Source organism: Crocodylus porosus, unplaced genomic scaffold, assembly GCF_001723895.1.
Source record: "Crocodylus porosus isolate Cpor-Errol unplaced genomic scaffold, CroPor_comp1, whole genome shotgun sequence".
In the NCBI taxonomy this organism is placed as follows: domain Eukaryota; kingdom Metazoa; phylum Chordata; order Crocodylia; family Crocodylidae; genus Crocodylus; species Crocodylus porosus.
In genome coordinates, this window is record NW_017728890.1 from 599,604 (window position 1) to 616,614 (window position 17,011).

Below are 17,011 nucleotides of genomic sequence, written 5' to 3' on the forward strand. Positions count from 1 at the left end.
TTGTCACTGTGGCCATGCAGAAATGATGCACCGGCTTCTCACTACCTATGAGACACCTCCACGATATTCAAGATGTCCCCTGGCACAGAAAGGACCATGGGGAAAAATACCTGAAACTAGGCCACAGGTAAGCTTACTGAAAGTGATACATGTTAACACACAAAAGAATTATGTTAACCATTCAAAAGTGAGAACATTTTGCTAGCTATATAAAAAAAAGAAGTCTCTTGGCTTGCCACTTAAGAGTTTTACAGGCAATTTTATTTAACAATAAACCATTACAAAAAAAAAAAATACAGGTGTGGAGGGTGGGGTTTTTTTTGTTTGTTTGTTTGGTTGGTTTTTTTTACTTGCAGTAAAAGATAGAAAAGGTACTAAAATGAGTTTGGTATAAAACACAGAGACAGAGAGAAAGATACAAACCTGTCTATGAAGAACACAACCTGGTGGGGAGAATATCTCTTTTGTACAAAACTACTGCTTACAGGTCCAGAAAAAAGTGTATAAAATATTATTCCCTATTTGGAGACAAAAATACAAAAAATGGACATTATTTCATCCTTTGCTCATTTTTAAAAAGGTCTGTACACTGGGGAGAGGAACCGGGCGTAGCCGTTTGGGAAGCTGCTGTCAAATATTCTCTACTTCCCGCCTTCCCTTCCACCTCCCCAACCTTGCTTTAAAATAAATTATACAGCTGAGTCTATCAGCAAAGACAGAGGCTGGGACTTTCAAAGGAGCCCAAGGGTGTTAGGTGCGCTGGGTACGTTTTTAGAAGCATGGGTGTGATGGGATGCCAAAATCCCTTTGGTTTTTAAAATCCAGGTTTAAATTCTTCTGAAAAGTTTCCTTCTTTCACTGCCACATGGGTGCCTAATTCCCACACACCCCTTTGCGAAAGTCCTAGCCTGAGTGTACTTAAAAATGCTGCTGTTGGAAGCACAGTTTAACCTGAATCCAGTTCCCAGAATTAAAAACACAGCCTGTCATCAGTTATGCCAAGGCAAAGTGTGTGCAAAACCATACTGAGAAGTGTCAGGGTGTAGGGATTACCTATTTGGGAGGACTTGACACCCCTTGCTGCTCAGCTGAAGCTGCCTGCACAAGGAAAAACATCAGGAGAGAACCAAGTCCTTTGGCTTTTGGTAGGAATTTACATCAAGGAAGCAAGAACACAGGCACAGAGTAAGACACATGCTGCAACGGTGTGTTCTTTGTTGCTTTGGGAAGTGCTCCAAAGCATGCCTGCCAATTCCCCTTAGCTGGGACACCATCTGAACCCATGGCAACACGTGGCTGTACCCAAATTCCATGAAGGTTTGCTGCTAAAAACTGGGAGGTGTCTGTTTTCCCTTTGGTCGGGGAGGGAAAAAAAAAGTGATTTTGCCAAAGCCGCACCCAATCCAAACAGATCCATTCTCAGGGATCTTACTTGGCTCTCAAAATGTCACCTGCACACTCAGGTTTCTCTCTCAACGCTGCCAAACAACAGAGGAGTATTCTGTTCTGCCTTGGGCACTACGGACGCAATTAAGAGGCAGGTCCCGATTGCAGGATTGTCCCTGGTGGTGGTAAGAGGCTGAGCTCACGATTAGAAAAAGAGAATGCTGGCTTGGAAACAGAGAGGAAGGAACACGGGAGTCACCTGAGGGGACGGGCAGAGAAAACCCAGAAGCTCCTTATGCCAGTCACCTTTGTGACCAACCTTGAATGCTATTTTTTTTTTTCAGTTCTACCAGACTAGCCATTTAGTGGCCATAGAGCACCTGCTCAATGTGCTGGCTTCTAATAGGGCTTCCTCCTGTACTTAAGGGTAAGCCATCTTCACGCATTGAAAACCTACCCCCCTTAATCACCCCTCCACCCACTGTGCAACTGCCCAGCTCACTAGACATTCAAAGCTGAGGATTTCCCACTTGTGGGAATGTTGAGATCCATGTAAATGCTTCTCCCTTCCCTGAAATCCCTGTGAAGCAAAGCACAGTCAGCCCTTTGAGACCGACAGCAAGAGATCTTAAAATAGCAGAGAAGGTCCTTGAAAGTTCCCCAAGCTGCCCCCTCAGTCACAGCACTGGCAATTGCTTGTTTAAAAAAAAAAAAAAAAATCAGTTTCAGAATGAAAAAAAAAAGAAAAGAAAAGAAAAAAAGGCAAGTGTGCTTCTGAAAGTCTCCATTGCACATTGGTCCATGAATGGAGGTTACAAAAATACTATACAGAGTCCTTTAAGATTTCTCTGATTAAAAACCCGTGTGAGTGACGGCGAGAGCTGAGAATGCTGAAGGGGGCAAGTCTGAGCATTTCCGATATGAACTCTGAGGGAGCTGCCTCTTGGCACAAGGTCATCAGAGGAGTTTGCGATGTAGGATCTCCCAGGCCATTCTCTTCCGGAAGTAGGGCATGTGTTGCTTTGGGCACGAGGGAAGAGGAGAGAGGAAAGAACACGTCAACGCCCTTTGCTTTGGGCTAGCTTGGGTTTCTACACCAGATAACCAGAGAGCCCCCACAGCCTGAATGCTCCCAGCCCAAATCAGAAGGGGAAAAGCAACCAATTTCTCTGGGAATCATTCGAAACTGGATAATCAGCATGATGGGATCATTTCACACTTCCTCCATTTCCAGCCTCTAGGACTGAAACCTCTATGCATGGAGCTGGAGGTGTTACAAGCCACCCGAGGATGCTGGGAACACAATGCCCTTCAGCATTCAGGGAAGAAATTGGGCTGTAACGCTTCATTTGAAAGCCCCTGCCACAATCCTTTCCCCAGCACATGAGAGATCTCATCATGCGATAGCTCAATTCTTTTCTGTTCCTTATGGTACTTTTAGTTATCAACCCTTGAAAAGCAAACACAGTGATGTGGTGGAGTCGGATGGTGGCACACTTTGGCACAACCTGGAGAAATCCTGTTTCAAGCAAGTCCCAGCTTATTCTGAAAGGGATATCCCTGCAGAGAGGTAAATTTGATCGCACGCATGAAGACTAACACAGCTAATGACAAGAAGGCCAGTACGAAGACACTACAGGAGCAACTCTTGACATAGCAAAAGCTGCTAGGAAAAACTGGAGGTTCCAGAGAATGGATGTGCAATGAACTAAGATGCAGGCAACAGGGGAAGTAGACAAATACTTAGTATTGAATTGCAACACGGGGAGCAGGACAGACCCTCACAACATTGCCCCATGAGCAGGCAGCTTCCCATGGCAGAAGACCCCAGCCTGGCTATCAGAGGACACCTGTGGGCAGCTTACCTGAGTGAAGTTGATGGGTTTGTCTTTGGTGATGCAGTCTGCATACTTGCAGGCAAACATGCCACAGTCGCTGCCATTCATCTGCTGAGGGATTTCCTTATGAAATGGAAACAAACCCAGATTTTTACATGGAGGCAACAACAGACCTTTCACGTGAGCCTTCGTGATTTCCCCCAAATACAAAGAGCCCTGAAGGAGCCAAAGACGCCTCTCCTTTTCTGGGGATTTCACGTGTCATGACAAGACAGACCTTCTAAAGAGTTGAACCAGCAGCTGCCTAGTCAAATGGGGAGGAAGGCAACTGGGGCAGAGAGATTCTGCAATGTATCCCACACTCTTGTTCCCAGAGCTGGCTGGGAACGTTTTCAATGGAGTGCTTTTTCCATTAAAAAGCAAAGCTTATCTTTAGAAGATCCCTAGTTCAATCAAATGTTCAACAGAAAAGGCAGATTGAGAGGCCCAGGAGGGAATTCCTGGTCAAAACAAGAATGAGGAAAACACTTTCTATGGAATAAGCCAACAGCCCAATGTTCCAGGTCCTCACCAGGTGCAAACCCACTGCTCTGATAATTTCAGAACTGGGACTTGAAGCTCGGCATCCATCTACTTCCCATGGAAGCAACTTCACCACCAGACTGCTGGCCATCATGGGGGTCTAGCGCCACTTTCTGAAGAGCCTCTGCTTCATCCCAACACAGAACAGAATAGTAAGTGTGGTACCAAAATGGTTCTGCAAGATGGGGAAAGTTTCCTTTCTGGCTGTGCTTGCCTGCCACCCCCATCCCAATCAACACCTTGCCTGAACACCTCCGCACTTAGCTTTTACAACACGTTTGAGAAGCAAGGCAGAGATGGCCCTATTGTAATAACAGGAAAACGTGACTTGCAGTCACATGCAGTCTGTGGTACAGCCAGGAACAAAGCCCAGGTTCTTCCCAAGCCAGTCCCTGAATCACAAAGCTATCCTCTCTTCAGGGCAATGGTCAGCAACAGGTTTTAGCAGTGGTCTGGAATGACTCAGCTCAGGTCTAAGGTGAGCCAGTGCTAGGACTTGGTCACTGCAGTCGCTTTTCCTAACTGCAGCATAAGCAACACCTTCACTAGTGCTGTGGCCTGGATCCAATGGCTCCATGGTTGCTGGCCCCTGCTCTAGAGGGACAGCACTGTGTGCATGGACCACATACCCCATCACGAAGTGAAATCCTTTTAGAGGTGACAACTGCTGCTAATATATTTGAGAGGAAAGCAGCTCCATCAGACAACTTTCAAGGGATGCTGGGAGACCAACACTGGGAAATGCCCTGAGTTGGCCATGATGGATGTATCCATCTCTCCTTTCTATGAGCTCTTCTCAAAGCACAGTGGAACCAACTTACCTGGCTCTTCTTGCACAGCTGAAGCCAGCCATTATCATCAAATTCTTTCCGTTTTTTGTCCAGACTTTCCTGCTTTAAGTATTGCCTGCAGGAGTCAGAGGATAAAGAGAATGTGTTTAGAGGGAAGCAAAGAAAAATGAATGTTTAAAAAAAAAAAAAAATTAAATTAATCACAATTTATCTAATTTTTCCATTTCCAAATAATTCTGAGAACTGGGCTGGAGAAAGTCAATATTTTCCCCTCTCTCAAAGCTGGCAGCTCTTTCGTCTTCTCAGTGCAGTAATTTCAAGCCCTATACAATCAATAGGAGGACTGAGCAAAGTTTCAGTGCTCATCCTAAACAAATAGCTGCTGAGCAAAGGGTCAAAGCCGCAAAAATGTAAGCAGAACTCTCCCGATTCATTTAAAAGGAGTGATTCATGGCAAAGCAGAGCCAAAACTGACAGGGGCTGTCTAAGAAGCCTTCTGCAAATGGGGCTTTGCATTCAAAGAGAGACTGAATTCACTTCTCCCATGTATCTAAGGCTTCCAGTACACTTGGTGCTGCCCTTATTCATCATCTTCCACTTCACCTGCTGCCATCCGTGAATGTGGACAAACAGACATTTGTCACCATTTCAACAGCGCAGAGGTAGGTGTTGAACAAGCGCCCAGCAGCTGAGCGGTGATGGACACCAGCCACCCACCACTGCTAGCATCTCCTCCAAGCCTCAGGTCTTACTTCCAGACCTCTCCCACCCACGACTCCCTTCAGCTGTTAAAGGGCTTCAGAGATCCTTTTCTTATCGAAATGGAGGAACTGAGTGAGGGTGTAGGCCAAGTCCAAAAACCAATAATAAATATGGAAACTCAGAGCCTGACACGGTGAATTATAGAATCACAGATCATGAAGGCTGGAAGGGACCTCAGGAAGTCATGTAGTCCAACTCCCTGCTCAAAGCAGGACCAGCCTCAATTATAACCTGGTAAAGAAGGGAAAGTTCATACAATGAACCAGAACTTAAGGGGATTTAATTCTCTTCTTGAGAATTCAATCTAGTGAGCAAACAGCACTGAGAGAAGACTGGACCCAGAAACAGAGAGAAGGGTGGGGAAACCAGAAATACCTGTGTTATCAGCATTGGACCATGAGGTCAATAGGAAAATGCAGAACAAGTAGCAGCTAGAATAACTCAATGATGAGAAGAAAGACCTACAAGCCAGTTTTGGGAAAAAAACTATACTTACCGACATACAGACAGCTGCCAGGGCACAGCAAAAGGAGCTAATCCTAACCAAGGGGCTTCTACAAATCTACTCAAGGAAGAGAAGCAGCGAGTGGAAAGCCATCACTGAGTGTATTATGGCTTCTCTAGAAAAGCCCCCAGGGGACCAGGTGCCTTAACTGCTTTGCAAAATCTGCTTGCAATAGAAAGACTAACAAAGATACCTACTGCGATGCAACTACACGCAAGGGAAAAGTTAGGAGGAAACCACAACGAGCCTGCCTCAGCATTCACACCTGAACCATCACTGGAGCCGTGGGCAGGAGCTCAAGAAGGGAAGCAAAGTCCCAGGAATGAAAATCTGTTACCCAAGTACTGCCTTTTGGGGAGTGAGCTCTGCCTCAGGGAGACATTTTGGCTCCCTCACTTTCCCAGGATAGAGAGGCAGCTTAGGCCTCGCCAGTAAGTGCCAAACCCCAGAGCAATGCCTTTCAGGGCGAGTGCTTTCAAGGCTAGACTGAAACTCTAGGGCCAGATCCTATTCCACCTATTGGGTGTCTATGTGGATTTAAGTACAGTTCTAGTCCACTAAGTTCAGGTCCCTGAAAATCCATCAATGCCTCCACCACTTTTGTGGCATGCCACGATCTTACCTTTCAGACTGAGCCCAAGAAAGTACGGAGGAAGAGGAGAACCCACCCACCTACCTACCTTTGGCCTTATTTATTTTTCAGGGAATCAAACGAGATAAAATAGGAGCTCACCTAGGTGCCCAAGTTCACTTACATGCCCAAAAATCTAAACAGACAACATACAAACCACGTTCCTCCTACATTAGCTGCCATTTTTTCCAGTGTATAAAATGTTCCTGCCCTTCAGAAAAGTTCTAAAATTAAAGTTGCATTATACCTCAAACCTATATAAAAAAATCCCAACTGAAATCACTGTAATAAAAACACAGACCAAAACTTAATTATGTTTAAAAAAACCCCAAAAAACTCTTTTCCCTACAATTATAGCTTCTTTTGGATGATGCATCTTAGCCACTAGAACATGGAATCTAATATAATGGAATACAAGATACAGACATGGACTTTGGAAAGGACTGAAGGCCAAGCCTTGGGGGGAAGACCGTTGTTAGGAAACAGATTCTTAGTTCCATAATTTGATCAAGAGATCCATTCCTAGAACAGAAAGCAGTAGGTAGCTGTTAGGAGAGAAAAGCAGGTTCAAAAGAATGCGGTTCCCTTTCCCCCACAAAAATTACTATGGTTGTAAGGTATTTCAGAACTGTGTTTTCTCCAGAAGGTTGTCTTTGCAGGTTGAACCTAAAGGAGAAACAGGCAACAGCTTTCTTCTCGGATAGCCAAGATGTTTTCAGCTCAGTATCCTGGGATGCGCCAACAAAGCTCTGATCCATACAGTCAAATCTGCACAGCACTGCTGTTGTACAGTTCTACCTACATGTGGACATTCCTCCAGACAGGCATCAAAGGGTGAGATGTGAGGAACAAAGATGTTTCGCCTCAACGATTTGCTTGTACAGGGGCAAGTTTCCAGGATCTAGCTAATGGCATCCGTTCATCGGCAAGTGATGGTGGACAGTGCAGCTATTCTACCGACTGGTGGTGCCTTCTCTTATGGCTGTAGAGACCACTGTTAGACTTGCAGGTCTTGCTACAGCAGTCGCACGTGTACATGGCTTTAGCGGTCATGTTTCTTGTCACGATGTTGGACTCCATATTAAGAAGAGAGCGCCATTTTGTCCCCTCTCCTGCCAAGGCTTCCCAAAGGTTTGGGTAGATTCCAAAAGCCTTCAGATCCTGCTTGCAGGACGTGTTTAAAGCGAAATTTCAGGCACCCAACTCTTCTCTCCTCACCTGCACCTTGCCCATAAGGGATATCCTTTGGGGTGCACCCATTGTCCATCCTGCAGAGATGGTCAAACCAGTATAGGCACTGCTGCTTGAGTAGTGCAGTGATGTTTGGCAGGTTGGCTTTGGTGATGACCTCTGTGTTGGTGATTCTGTCTTGCCTCTCGATGTCAAGGATGCATGCACGCACCATAAGCAGCATAGGTGGATGCTGTTTAGCTTCTTTTTTTGATATGCTATACAAAAGGACACTGAGGACGCAGGCTTTATACCCAAGCGGGTTAGTTTTGATTGTGAATTTTGCATTGTTCCAGACTCGTTTGGAAAGCTTACTGAAAGTGGTAGCAGCCTCTCCAATGCGCACATTTAGCTCTTCATCCAGTGATAGGTTGTTGCTCACTGTGGATCCAAGGTAGCAGAACTTGTTCTCTGCCTCAAGAGGTGTGTTGTCAAAGCTGATAGATAGTGACTGGCAAACACCTTATGTTGGGACCACAATCATCTTGATGCTGATGGTCAGGGCAATCATCCTGCAAATATGGTAGGGTCAATTCATGAGTATGCATAGTTGGCTTTCATGGGTGGTGAGTGCAGCATCATCAGCAAAAAGGAGATCCCTAATGACCACGTGCCTCACTTTTGTCTTGGCCTTTAGATATGATGGACTGCAGGGTCTGCCATCTGATCTTGTGCGAAGGTACATGCCTTCCTCCAAGCCATCAAAAGCACAGTGCAGCAGCAAAGCGAAGATCCCAAAAAGTGTGGGCGCCAGAACACAACCCTGCTTCATTCAACTCTTTATCTTGAACCTGTCAGAGTATCTAGCACCTGCCATGAAATAGGGAAGATTACAAAGGACTCTTGGGAGGAATCTGAAGAAAGCCACATCTGTCTGGAAGGTGACTAAGGGCTGGCTTCTTCTCAAACCAGCATTTTGAGGACTTTCCTCGCTGTTGTGACTGTGATCAGAAAGCATGGAAAGGACAAACAAGAGGCTTCAATACCACTGACTCAAAAGGATGGGTCATCCGAGCATCCATCTCAATGGGACGCCATAAGGTAGGTTAGGCCGTCAGCTTGGATAGATGCGTCATCCAAGGGAAAGCCAATTTGCTACCAACATGGCTACCCTGGAGTTTGATGCTAACAAAATGGTTTGATGTGGGAGTCAAAATGGTTTGATGTGGGAGTCCAAAAGCCAGGAGGGGATGTCCAGGACAGCGCGAGTCTTTCTGCCTTGGCTCTCCCAAAGCTTTGGAGAAGTATAAAAAGGGAGAAGTGGACTGCACTGTGAGCATCACTCCAGGAAGGCAGGCACAAGATGACACACAGGAACCCTCTGTGTAGGCTCAGCTATTATACAAGGAAAGAAACAGCCCAGAGATGGAAAGAGCTGCACAGGGGTCACAGCTTCTAGACTGCCTCCTCTTTAATTGATTTTACCTCTCCTATTTCAGCCCCAGGACAGGGGGTTTAGGGAGCAAACTAAGCCCAAACCAATGGCGTGGGAAGAAGAGCCGAATCCTTGTACCATGCCATACGGCTCACCAGAGGGGGAGGATTTTGAGAGCAATTTAGGGGGTAGCAGATCCCCATACAAAAGCTGCACCTGGCTGAGGAATATACTGGATGATGGACACAAGAACAATCACAGGACTGAAGAATTGGGATGTGGGGGTAGGAAAAAAACCAACTTGCTCTTATCTCTTACAGTCCAGGGCTGTGTGTCCTTCAGTGCATAAGGCAGGGGTTCCCAAACTGTGGGTCATGACCCCAAATGGGGTCACAACATCAGCGGATGGGGTCGCAGGGGTGGGGGACCATGCTGAGGAAAAGTTTAGGAAGCACTGCCATAAACCTAAGTTAACAGTTGATAACTTTACTAAAGAAAAGAAGAAATTTTGGTCATTACCACCTGGGAGCAAGTCTTACATCACTTGTTAGTAAAACAGTGTAACCTGGAAGGTCTGTAAACAGGTTAAAAATAACTAGGGGTAGGGACAAGGAACGGCCCTGATTTATAGAAGAATGTGTCACATGAAACCAGAATGCACTTCAAAACAATGCTTTGACTCTGCAGTGCAAGCTGTCTGCTGAAGCCCAGGCCTGTGACTGCAGGTCTGAGCCTGGAGGAGAAGGGGCTCAGCCAGGGCCTAGGTGAGCTTCAGTGAAGAAACTGGTTTGACAGCTCAGTTAGTTCTGCAGCTGCCATGTACAGAGGCAAAAAACACAGCAGTCAGAAAACTCCAAGCAACGGTTTCTAGAGCAGCACTGGGAAGAATGCACTACGTATTTTGTATTGGTAGTGGCCATCTACCATGACCACTGGAGTCCTGTGCCCAGTTTTGGGCTCCCCACTACAGAAAGGACGTGAACAAATTGGAGAGTCCAGTGGAAGGCAATAAAAATGGTTTGGTGGCTGGGGCACATGACTTGTGAGGACAGGCTGAGGGAACTGGGCTTATTTAGTCTGCAAAAGAGAAGACTGAGGGGGGATTTGACAGTAGCCTTTAGGTACCTGAAGGGTGGTTACAAAGAGGATGGAGCTGGACTGTTCTCAGTGGTGGCAGATGACAGAACAAGGAGCAATGGTCTCAAGCTGCAGCAAGGGAAGTTGAGGTTAGATATTAGGAAAAGCCTCTCGCTAGGAGGGTAGTAAAACACTGGAACTGGTTACTTAGAGAGGTGGTTGTATCTCCATCCTTGGATATGACCCTGCTTGGAGCAGGGGGTTGGATTAGATGACTTCTGGAAGTCCCTTCCAAACCTCATATTCTACAATTCTACACTGATTTTTTCTGCCACGTCAAAGCATCCTATAGTGATTTAGGGGCTACATGTAAAAAGGATCCCTGAACCAGCATGCAACTGCTGGCCACACAGAACACGGAAAGCACCTGGCATAGGTATCAATAAAGAACAGGCTTTCAAACGGGGAAGGGAAGAGGTACATCTCCAACTGGAATTCCCGAGAAACTTTAAGGAAGCAGGGTTGAACTATTTGGGCTGAATTTTGTTAGGATCCTGGGGTTCAGGACAAAAAAAACGATGGAGGTTCTTCCTGGTATTCATTCCCGCTACAGTAAAAACTCACAACTTCCCAGCAAGTTGCTGTGGGTTTTCCACACTCCCTAATCCTCAAGGAATGTTTGCTTTCAAAAGACAGTCTAACAGAAGAAATCAACCAACCCCGGTGGTAAAACACTGGATCTGATTATGCATTGTTCTGTTAAATGATGCAACGCACACTTCTAAACGGTGAAACCCCCCCCTGCCCCCCCCCCAAAAACAACAACAACAACCCACTCACTAAATATAACACTATCCCCTCTCATAAGCACCAGGCATCCTTAAAGGTTCTTCTAACAATTGGTAACAAGCTTTCAGAAATAGTTTTAGATGAATGCACCCATTACTTGTCCTAAAGCTCCAACTATTGATAACACAATACCGAGCTTTTTAATGACCACAGCAGGTGAGAATTTTAGTCTCCTATGAGTCAAAATGCTGCATCTGCCACCAGAGCATACCAGGCCCCATGAGATGGGGCCCTGGATTTACAAAGGGAGGGTCTAACACTCAATGCCTAAACCAAATTGCTAACACCCCCCACTTCCTAGACACTTTCTGGGAGGTCTTCCATTCACCCACTGACCAGATCCAACCCTGCTAAACTTGAAAGCTTTAACACACAGCTATATTGGCAGCCAACAAGGCCCAGGTCTCTCAAGAGCAGCTGACACCACAGCATTCAACCTCCACAAGGCTGTGGACTCTGTATTCTGCTACCTGCCAACTACATGACCCTTCAGTGAGCCATGCAACTCCTCTCTGCCTTGCATCTTCCCATCTGTGAAATGGGTCTAATTATTTAAGGACTCACCGCCTTCAGGAAGCTCTAAAGATTGAAAGCATGAAAGGGTCACTAACCATGAATAGGACCTCCGTCCCCTCTTCCCGGTGTGATCCTCCCAGTGCAATCAACCAATAAAAGCCTCCTGAAAGGAAACAGAAAGGGAAATGCAGTTACGGCCACGGCAACAGCAAGCTGACATGCTGGCTCCCTATCACCCTTCCCAACCGCGCCGTTAGCCAGGAGGCCAAAATTCAGGGCCCTTACCTTGCATCCTGGCTAGCAGATAGTTCTGCTCTCTACAATGCCCTCAGCCCACACTCAACACAGCATGGGCTAAGAAACAAAAAACTCCTGGGGTCTTTGCTACTTAATCATGTTTGTATCTCTTTGCATCTTGTGTTAGCACAAGGCCTGAAACCACTATGTACAACCCCACTTCACATCATTTTTTCCCCTCTCCTCCCTTTCCGAATGAAGTTCCTCAAGGGCTCACACCAGACATTGGGACCTGCATTGTATTATTGAGGAGGTAATACTGATATACAGAGCTTGAAAACACTTGAAGATCTTAACATAATGAAAGTGTGCTGAAAAGGATTCTTCCCTGAACATGCATACTGTATCCCTCCCTCACCTCTGGGTCTCTATTACACTGTACTATCAACGTGGTTGCAGCCTGCTCCCATTTGACGCCTAAGTCAGTGAGAGCGTGCTCGCAGACAGCAGAAAGGATTTAAGAAAGGTACCTACGTGTGCTTCCAATACCCGAGTTCATTTTCTGAGCACCAGGATTAGGCACCAGAGCCATTCAGCCCCTTTTAAAGAAGAGAGGCTGAGCTGACTTTTCAGAAGTGCTTACAGATATAGGACCTTGCCTCCTGTTTTTCATTGCTGGGTGGTACGTTCATGCTGACAGCTCCATCTGCATCGCAAGGTCATTCTCATGGGAATGTGAACAGGGCCTTGAGCTCAGGACCAAAGGGGAGAATCTCTCAGTCCCAGCTCGGATTTCTAATGGTGGCTGAGACCATTACATCCCCGGTAAGACTCAAGAGAGGAAAGATATGCCCAGATGTTTTTTGGGAGGCCCACCATGTAAGATACTCCAACAACCCACCTCAGTCACCACAGGATTTACTTCTGCCGTGGAAGAGCTAAAAGTACTTACTCGGCTGCCTCTGCCATGGACAGGCCAAGGTAAGGACACAGGCACTACGACTGATAAACCTCAGTGGAGAAATGCCAGATCCAAGCCTGGAGGAGATGGCCAACAGGGGCCAGCTCTTACAGAGAAGGCCCTGCTCAAGAATGCCTCCGAGCAGCTGACTGACAAGTACCCTGCTCCATCTCCCTTCCAGGGAAGATCACCAAGAATACTGGCCTGGACAACAGGCGCTGTCAGAGTGCTCCATCACCCTTCATGCACAGGTCTGTCTGTTTTTAAGCCATCTGTCTGAGACAATGATCTTGTTCTGGCTACAAATAAAAATCAAGCATCCATCTTTCACGCCTGCCCTTCAAGCTGCCCCAACTGCTGCAGACAAGACACCTACCAAGACAGACAAAGATGGACCCACATGCTTGCAGACTCCATTGCCAGGCCCTGAGAATGGCACGGTGCAACAGACTGAGCACCCTGACAGACCCACAGCATGGGGTCATTGCACAGTTCAAATTCATCAAATTCTCCCTGCAGCGTGGGAGGCTACTGGAGGGGTGAGGCATCATGGGCTACAATGGCTTCAGTATACGGGTGTCACAGCTGTACGCATTTACTTCATCAGGCTCAATGATCAATTTTCCTGGCAGCCAGCCGAGGTCAGGTTTCTGGATGACAGCAAGCTGAGCTAAGCTCACTCGAGACAAAGCAGAGGTTCACCACGTGGGGAAGCCACCGGAAAGACTGAGGGTAGTAACATCTGCTCCTTCAGTATGGGAGGACGCCTGTTCTTGGTTCTGTTGGTCACTCTGAGGGGGCGAGGGATCTGGCAGGAGCTGTGGCTGCCTCTGGATAGCCATAGAGCAGCCCAGGCTGAGTATGCTGTGCTCCATCTATTCTTGGAGCCTTGGTTTTCTAGTGAATGTTACAAGCATCTGCATTTCTCCCCAGCTGGGAAGCCAAAGAAAGCAACCCCAACAGAAACCTGCTACTCACAACAGTATGCTGCAGGCTTCTGTGTTTCTTCCACCCATGGAATCGTAATAGGTGATGGTTTTTTTCCTGAAGTCTACAACCTGCAAAGAGAGAGGCTTGTGAGATAGTAAACAAGGGAACCGATTCTTGCTCTGGGGGGTATTCTGCAAATCTAAAGCTAAGCTCCTATAAAAGAAGGCATCTAATCCATTGACTTAGTTTTCCCTAGTGACATGGAGAATTTTCTGATGACTCTGGTACTCCTACAGCTCCCATCAATGCAGTCTTTAATGCAGTTCTCTCCCTCCCTCACACAGGGCCGTGCTGAGTGAACAACATAGCATATAAAGTATAAATATGCTTCCTAACAGTCACATGGGAAGTCTACACCCAAGCACATCTCCTTAGTTCCATTCTAGGCACTGTCCCATCCTTTTCCTCCACTACTACTCTACTCAGCCTTGATCTTGGATTACCAACCTCTATTGCTATCATAACGTACAAAGGCAGCTGATAAATTCTGCACTCCCTGCCACTTGTCCACATTGTTTGGGTACTGGAAAACCCCAAATAGCAACTACTATGCCAGGACTGCTGAGAGAGATTCATCTAGTTTTGCTGTTGATAATCACCTACAGCTCTGCTGTTTTACCATGCTGCTTTCACCAGACAGGTTTAGACACGTGTGACAATGTGAAGGTGACAGGGCACTGTGATTGTAAGATGGACAACAAAACAGTGCTACCAGAAGTGATGGTTAAGATCCCAGCCTGACCTTGGAGCCTAAGATGAGTTTTGCAGAACTGGCAGAAGGGAAAAGGAGAGCTCAATTCATGGAGTAAGCAAGTCTGACATGAATCCTAGCAGGTCCTTTGCCCTCTTCCACCCCACCACACAAACAGCAACTTTTTGGGGTAGAACTGCATATTAAGAAAAATACATGCATTTCCAGCTTGTCTCAGAATTGCTAATCTTTGGCAACAGCCTGACTTCTGTACAGGTCTGCCTAGTATGTGCATTGCATACAACTGTAAGGATGATGTAGGGTGAAACAACTGAATTCAGGGTGAAACAGTTGAATCCAACTGGATCACAGACAGATACAGGAGGGACACCAGCCCATCAACTGTTAGTGCAGACTTAGTGAAGGGGCACTTGGAGGGGCTGGATGTGTTCAAATCAACAGGCCCAGATGAACTTCATCCAAGGATGCTGAAGGAATTGGCCAGTGTCACAGCAGAGCTGCTGACATGGCTGTTCAAGCACTCATGGTGCTTCGGTCAGGTCTCAGAGAACTGGAAAAGGGCCAATGTGGTCCCTATTTTCAAGAAGAAGAAGAAACTCAGAAACTATAGGGCAGTTAGTCTCACCTCTATCCTTAGGAAAACTCTGGAAAAAATCATTAAGGATCACATTTGTGGGAGCCCAGCAGGGGAAATATTGCTGAAAGAAAAATTGGCATGGATTTGTTGCAGGTAGATCTGGCCTGACTAACCTTGTTTCTTTTTATGACCAGGTCACAAAATGTTTGGATGCAGGAGTCGAGGTAGATGTCATCTACCTACACTTTAAGAAGGCTTTCAATACGGTATCTCATTCTGTTCTCATAAAAAAAAAAACTGACAGGCTGTGATATACATGATTACACAATAAGGTGGGTGGCAAATTGGCTTAGGGCTCATACCCAGAGAATGGTTGTGGATAGGTCAGCATTGACCTAGAAAGATGTGGGCAGTGGAGTCCCGCAAGGCTCAGTCCTTGGACTGGTGCTACTCAATGTCTTCATTGGCAACTTTGACGAGGGCGTGGGGAGCACCCTGTCCAAGTTCGCAGATGTTACCAAAACATGGGGCAAAGTTAACATGCCAGAGGGTAGAGAACGGATCCAGGCAGATCTGGACAGGTTGGAAAAAAAAATGGACAGAATGAAATAGAAGGCAGTTCAACAAAGTCAAGTACAAAGTGCTGCACCTGGGCAAAAAGAACCACCAACACACTTACAGGCTGGGCAAGGATCTTCTCAGAAGCACAGCAATGGAAAGAGATCTTGGAGTCATAGCTGACTCCAAGATGAACGCGAGTCGTCAATGTGATAAAGCGATCAACAAGGCTAACCGCACTTTATCATGCATTAGCAGATGAACAATGAACAGGTCCAGGAAGGTGATGCTTCCCCTCTATGCAGCACTGGTCAGGCCAAAGTTGGATGACTTCGCCCAGTTTAGGCTGCTGTACTTCAAGAGGGATGTGGAGAATCTTGAAAGGGTTCAGAGGAGGCTACTCGTATGGTCAGAGGCCTGCAGGCAAGGCCCTACAAGGAGAGACTGAGGGACCTAGATCTCTTCAGCCTGCACGAGAAGGCTGAGAGGTGATCTTGTGGCTGCTTATAAATTCATCAGAAGAGGGCAGCAGGAAATAGGAGATGCTGTATTTACTAGGGCACCCCCTGGAGTAACTAGGAACAATGGCCATATACAGATGAAGAGCAGATTTAGGTTGGATATCAGAAAGAACTCCACAGTAAGGGTTGCCAGAATCCGGAATGGGCTTCCAAGGCAGGTGGTGCTCTGCCCTACTTTGGGGTCTTCAAGAGGAGACTGGATGAGCACCTAGCTGGGGTCTTCTGACCCCAGCGCTCTTTCCTACCCAGGGCAGGGGGGTTGGACTCAGTGACCTACTGAGCTCCCTTCCACACCAACATCTATGAATTCATGCTGCTATCCATTTTAGTTACCCACAAATTTTAACACCACTTTAACAACAAAACACTCACTGCTAGACACCAATGGACTCCAAGATGAATAGGCACCAAGAGAATGTCCACAGAGAAGATATCCACTTTCTTAGTCCACCGTTTCACAGCTTGGTACCCAGCAGTCTTTAATTTGGTAAAAAAGAAGGTGTTGAATGCGTGAACTGTTGGCAACCCCTTCTCTTTGCTTCGCTCCATCAGCAAATTCATGTAGAAATTTATTATCTGGAAAGGAAAAGTTCCCCCACACATATGTAACTGTTTTTGTTGGGCAACCTTGCAAAGAGAATCATCTGCCTTGCTCTCAAAACAAAATAACATTTTTTTATTTTTTTTAAAAAAAGCAATCTTGTACTTTGTTACTCATGTGTAAAAATTTAAGCAAAGGCAATGGTATCTAGTATGGTTCAGCATTTTTGAAAGGCCCACCTACTAAAAAGCCAAAGCCAATGAATGAGGAATTTAGTTTTCATAGTTTCTAGGGTCGGAAGGGACCTGAGCAGATCATCTAGTCCAACCCCCTGCCATGGCAGGAAAGAGTACTGGGGTCAAACAACCCCAG

The 17,011-nt window shown here is 46.3% G+C and overlaps 1 protein-coding gene across 4 annotated transcripts in view; it reads right to left on the bottom strand.

The window, feature by feature from the left end:
- Window positions 1-340: 340 nt before the first annotated feature.
- Window positions 341-17,011, bottom strand: part of SENP1 (SUMO1/sentrin specific peptidase 1) — a 31,810-nt gene continuing 15,139 nt past the window's right edge. For 2 of the 4 annotated variants that reach the window (XM_019554961.1, XM_019554986.1), the window contains exons 13-17: window positions 16,471-16,674; window positions 13,719-13,798; window positions 4,628-4,712; window positions 3,252-3,347; window positions 341-2,406 (exon numbers count right to left, since the gene is read on the bottom strand). In XM_019554961.1, the coding sequence (XP_019410506.1) occupies window positions 2,344-2,406; window positions 3,252-3,347; window positions 4,628-4,712; window positions 13,719-13,798; window positions 16,471-16,674 (528 nt within the window). In that variant the 3' untranslated portion in view covers window positions 341-2,343. Of the gene's footprint in view, window positions 2,407-3,251; window positions 3,348-4,627; window positions 4,713-11,637; window positions 11,706-13,718; window positions 13,799-16,470; window positions 16,675-17,011 lie in introns of those variants that run through there. The other 2 variants (XM_019554970.1, XM_019554978.1) reach the window with 2 other exon arrangements.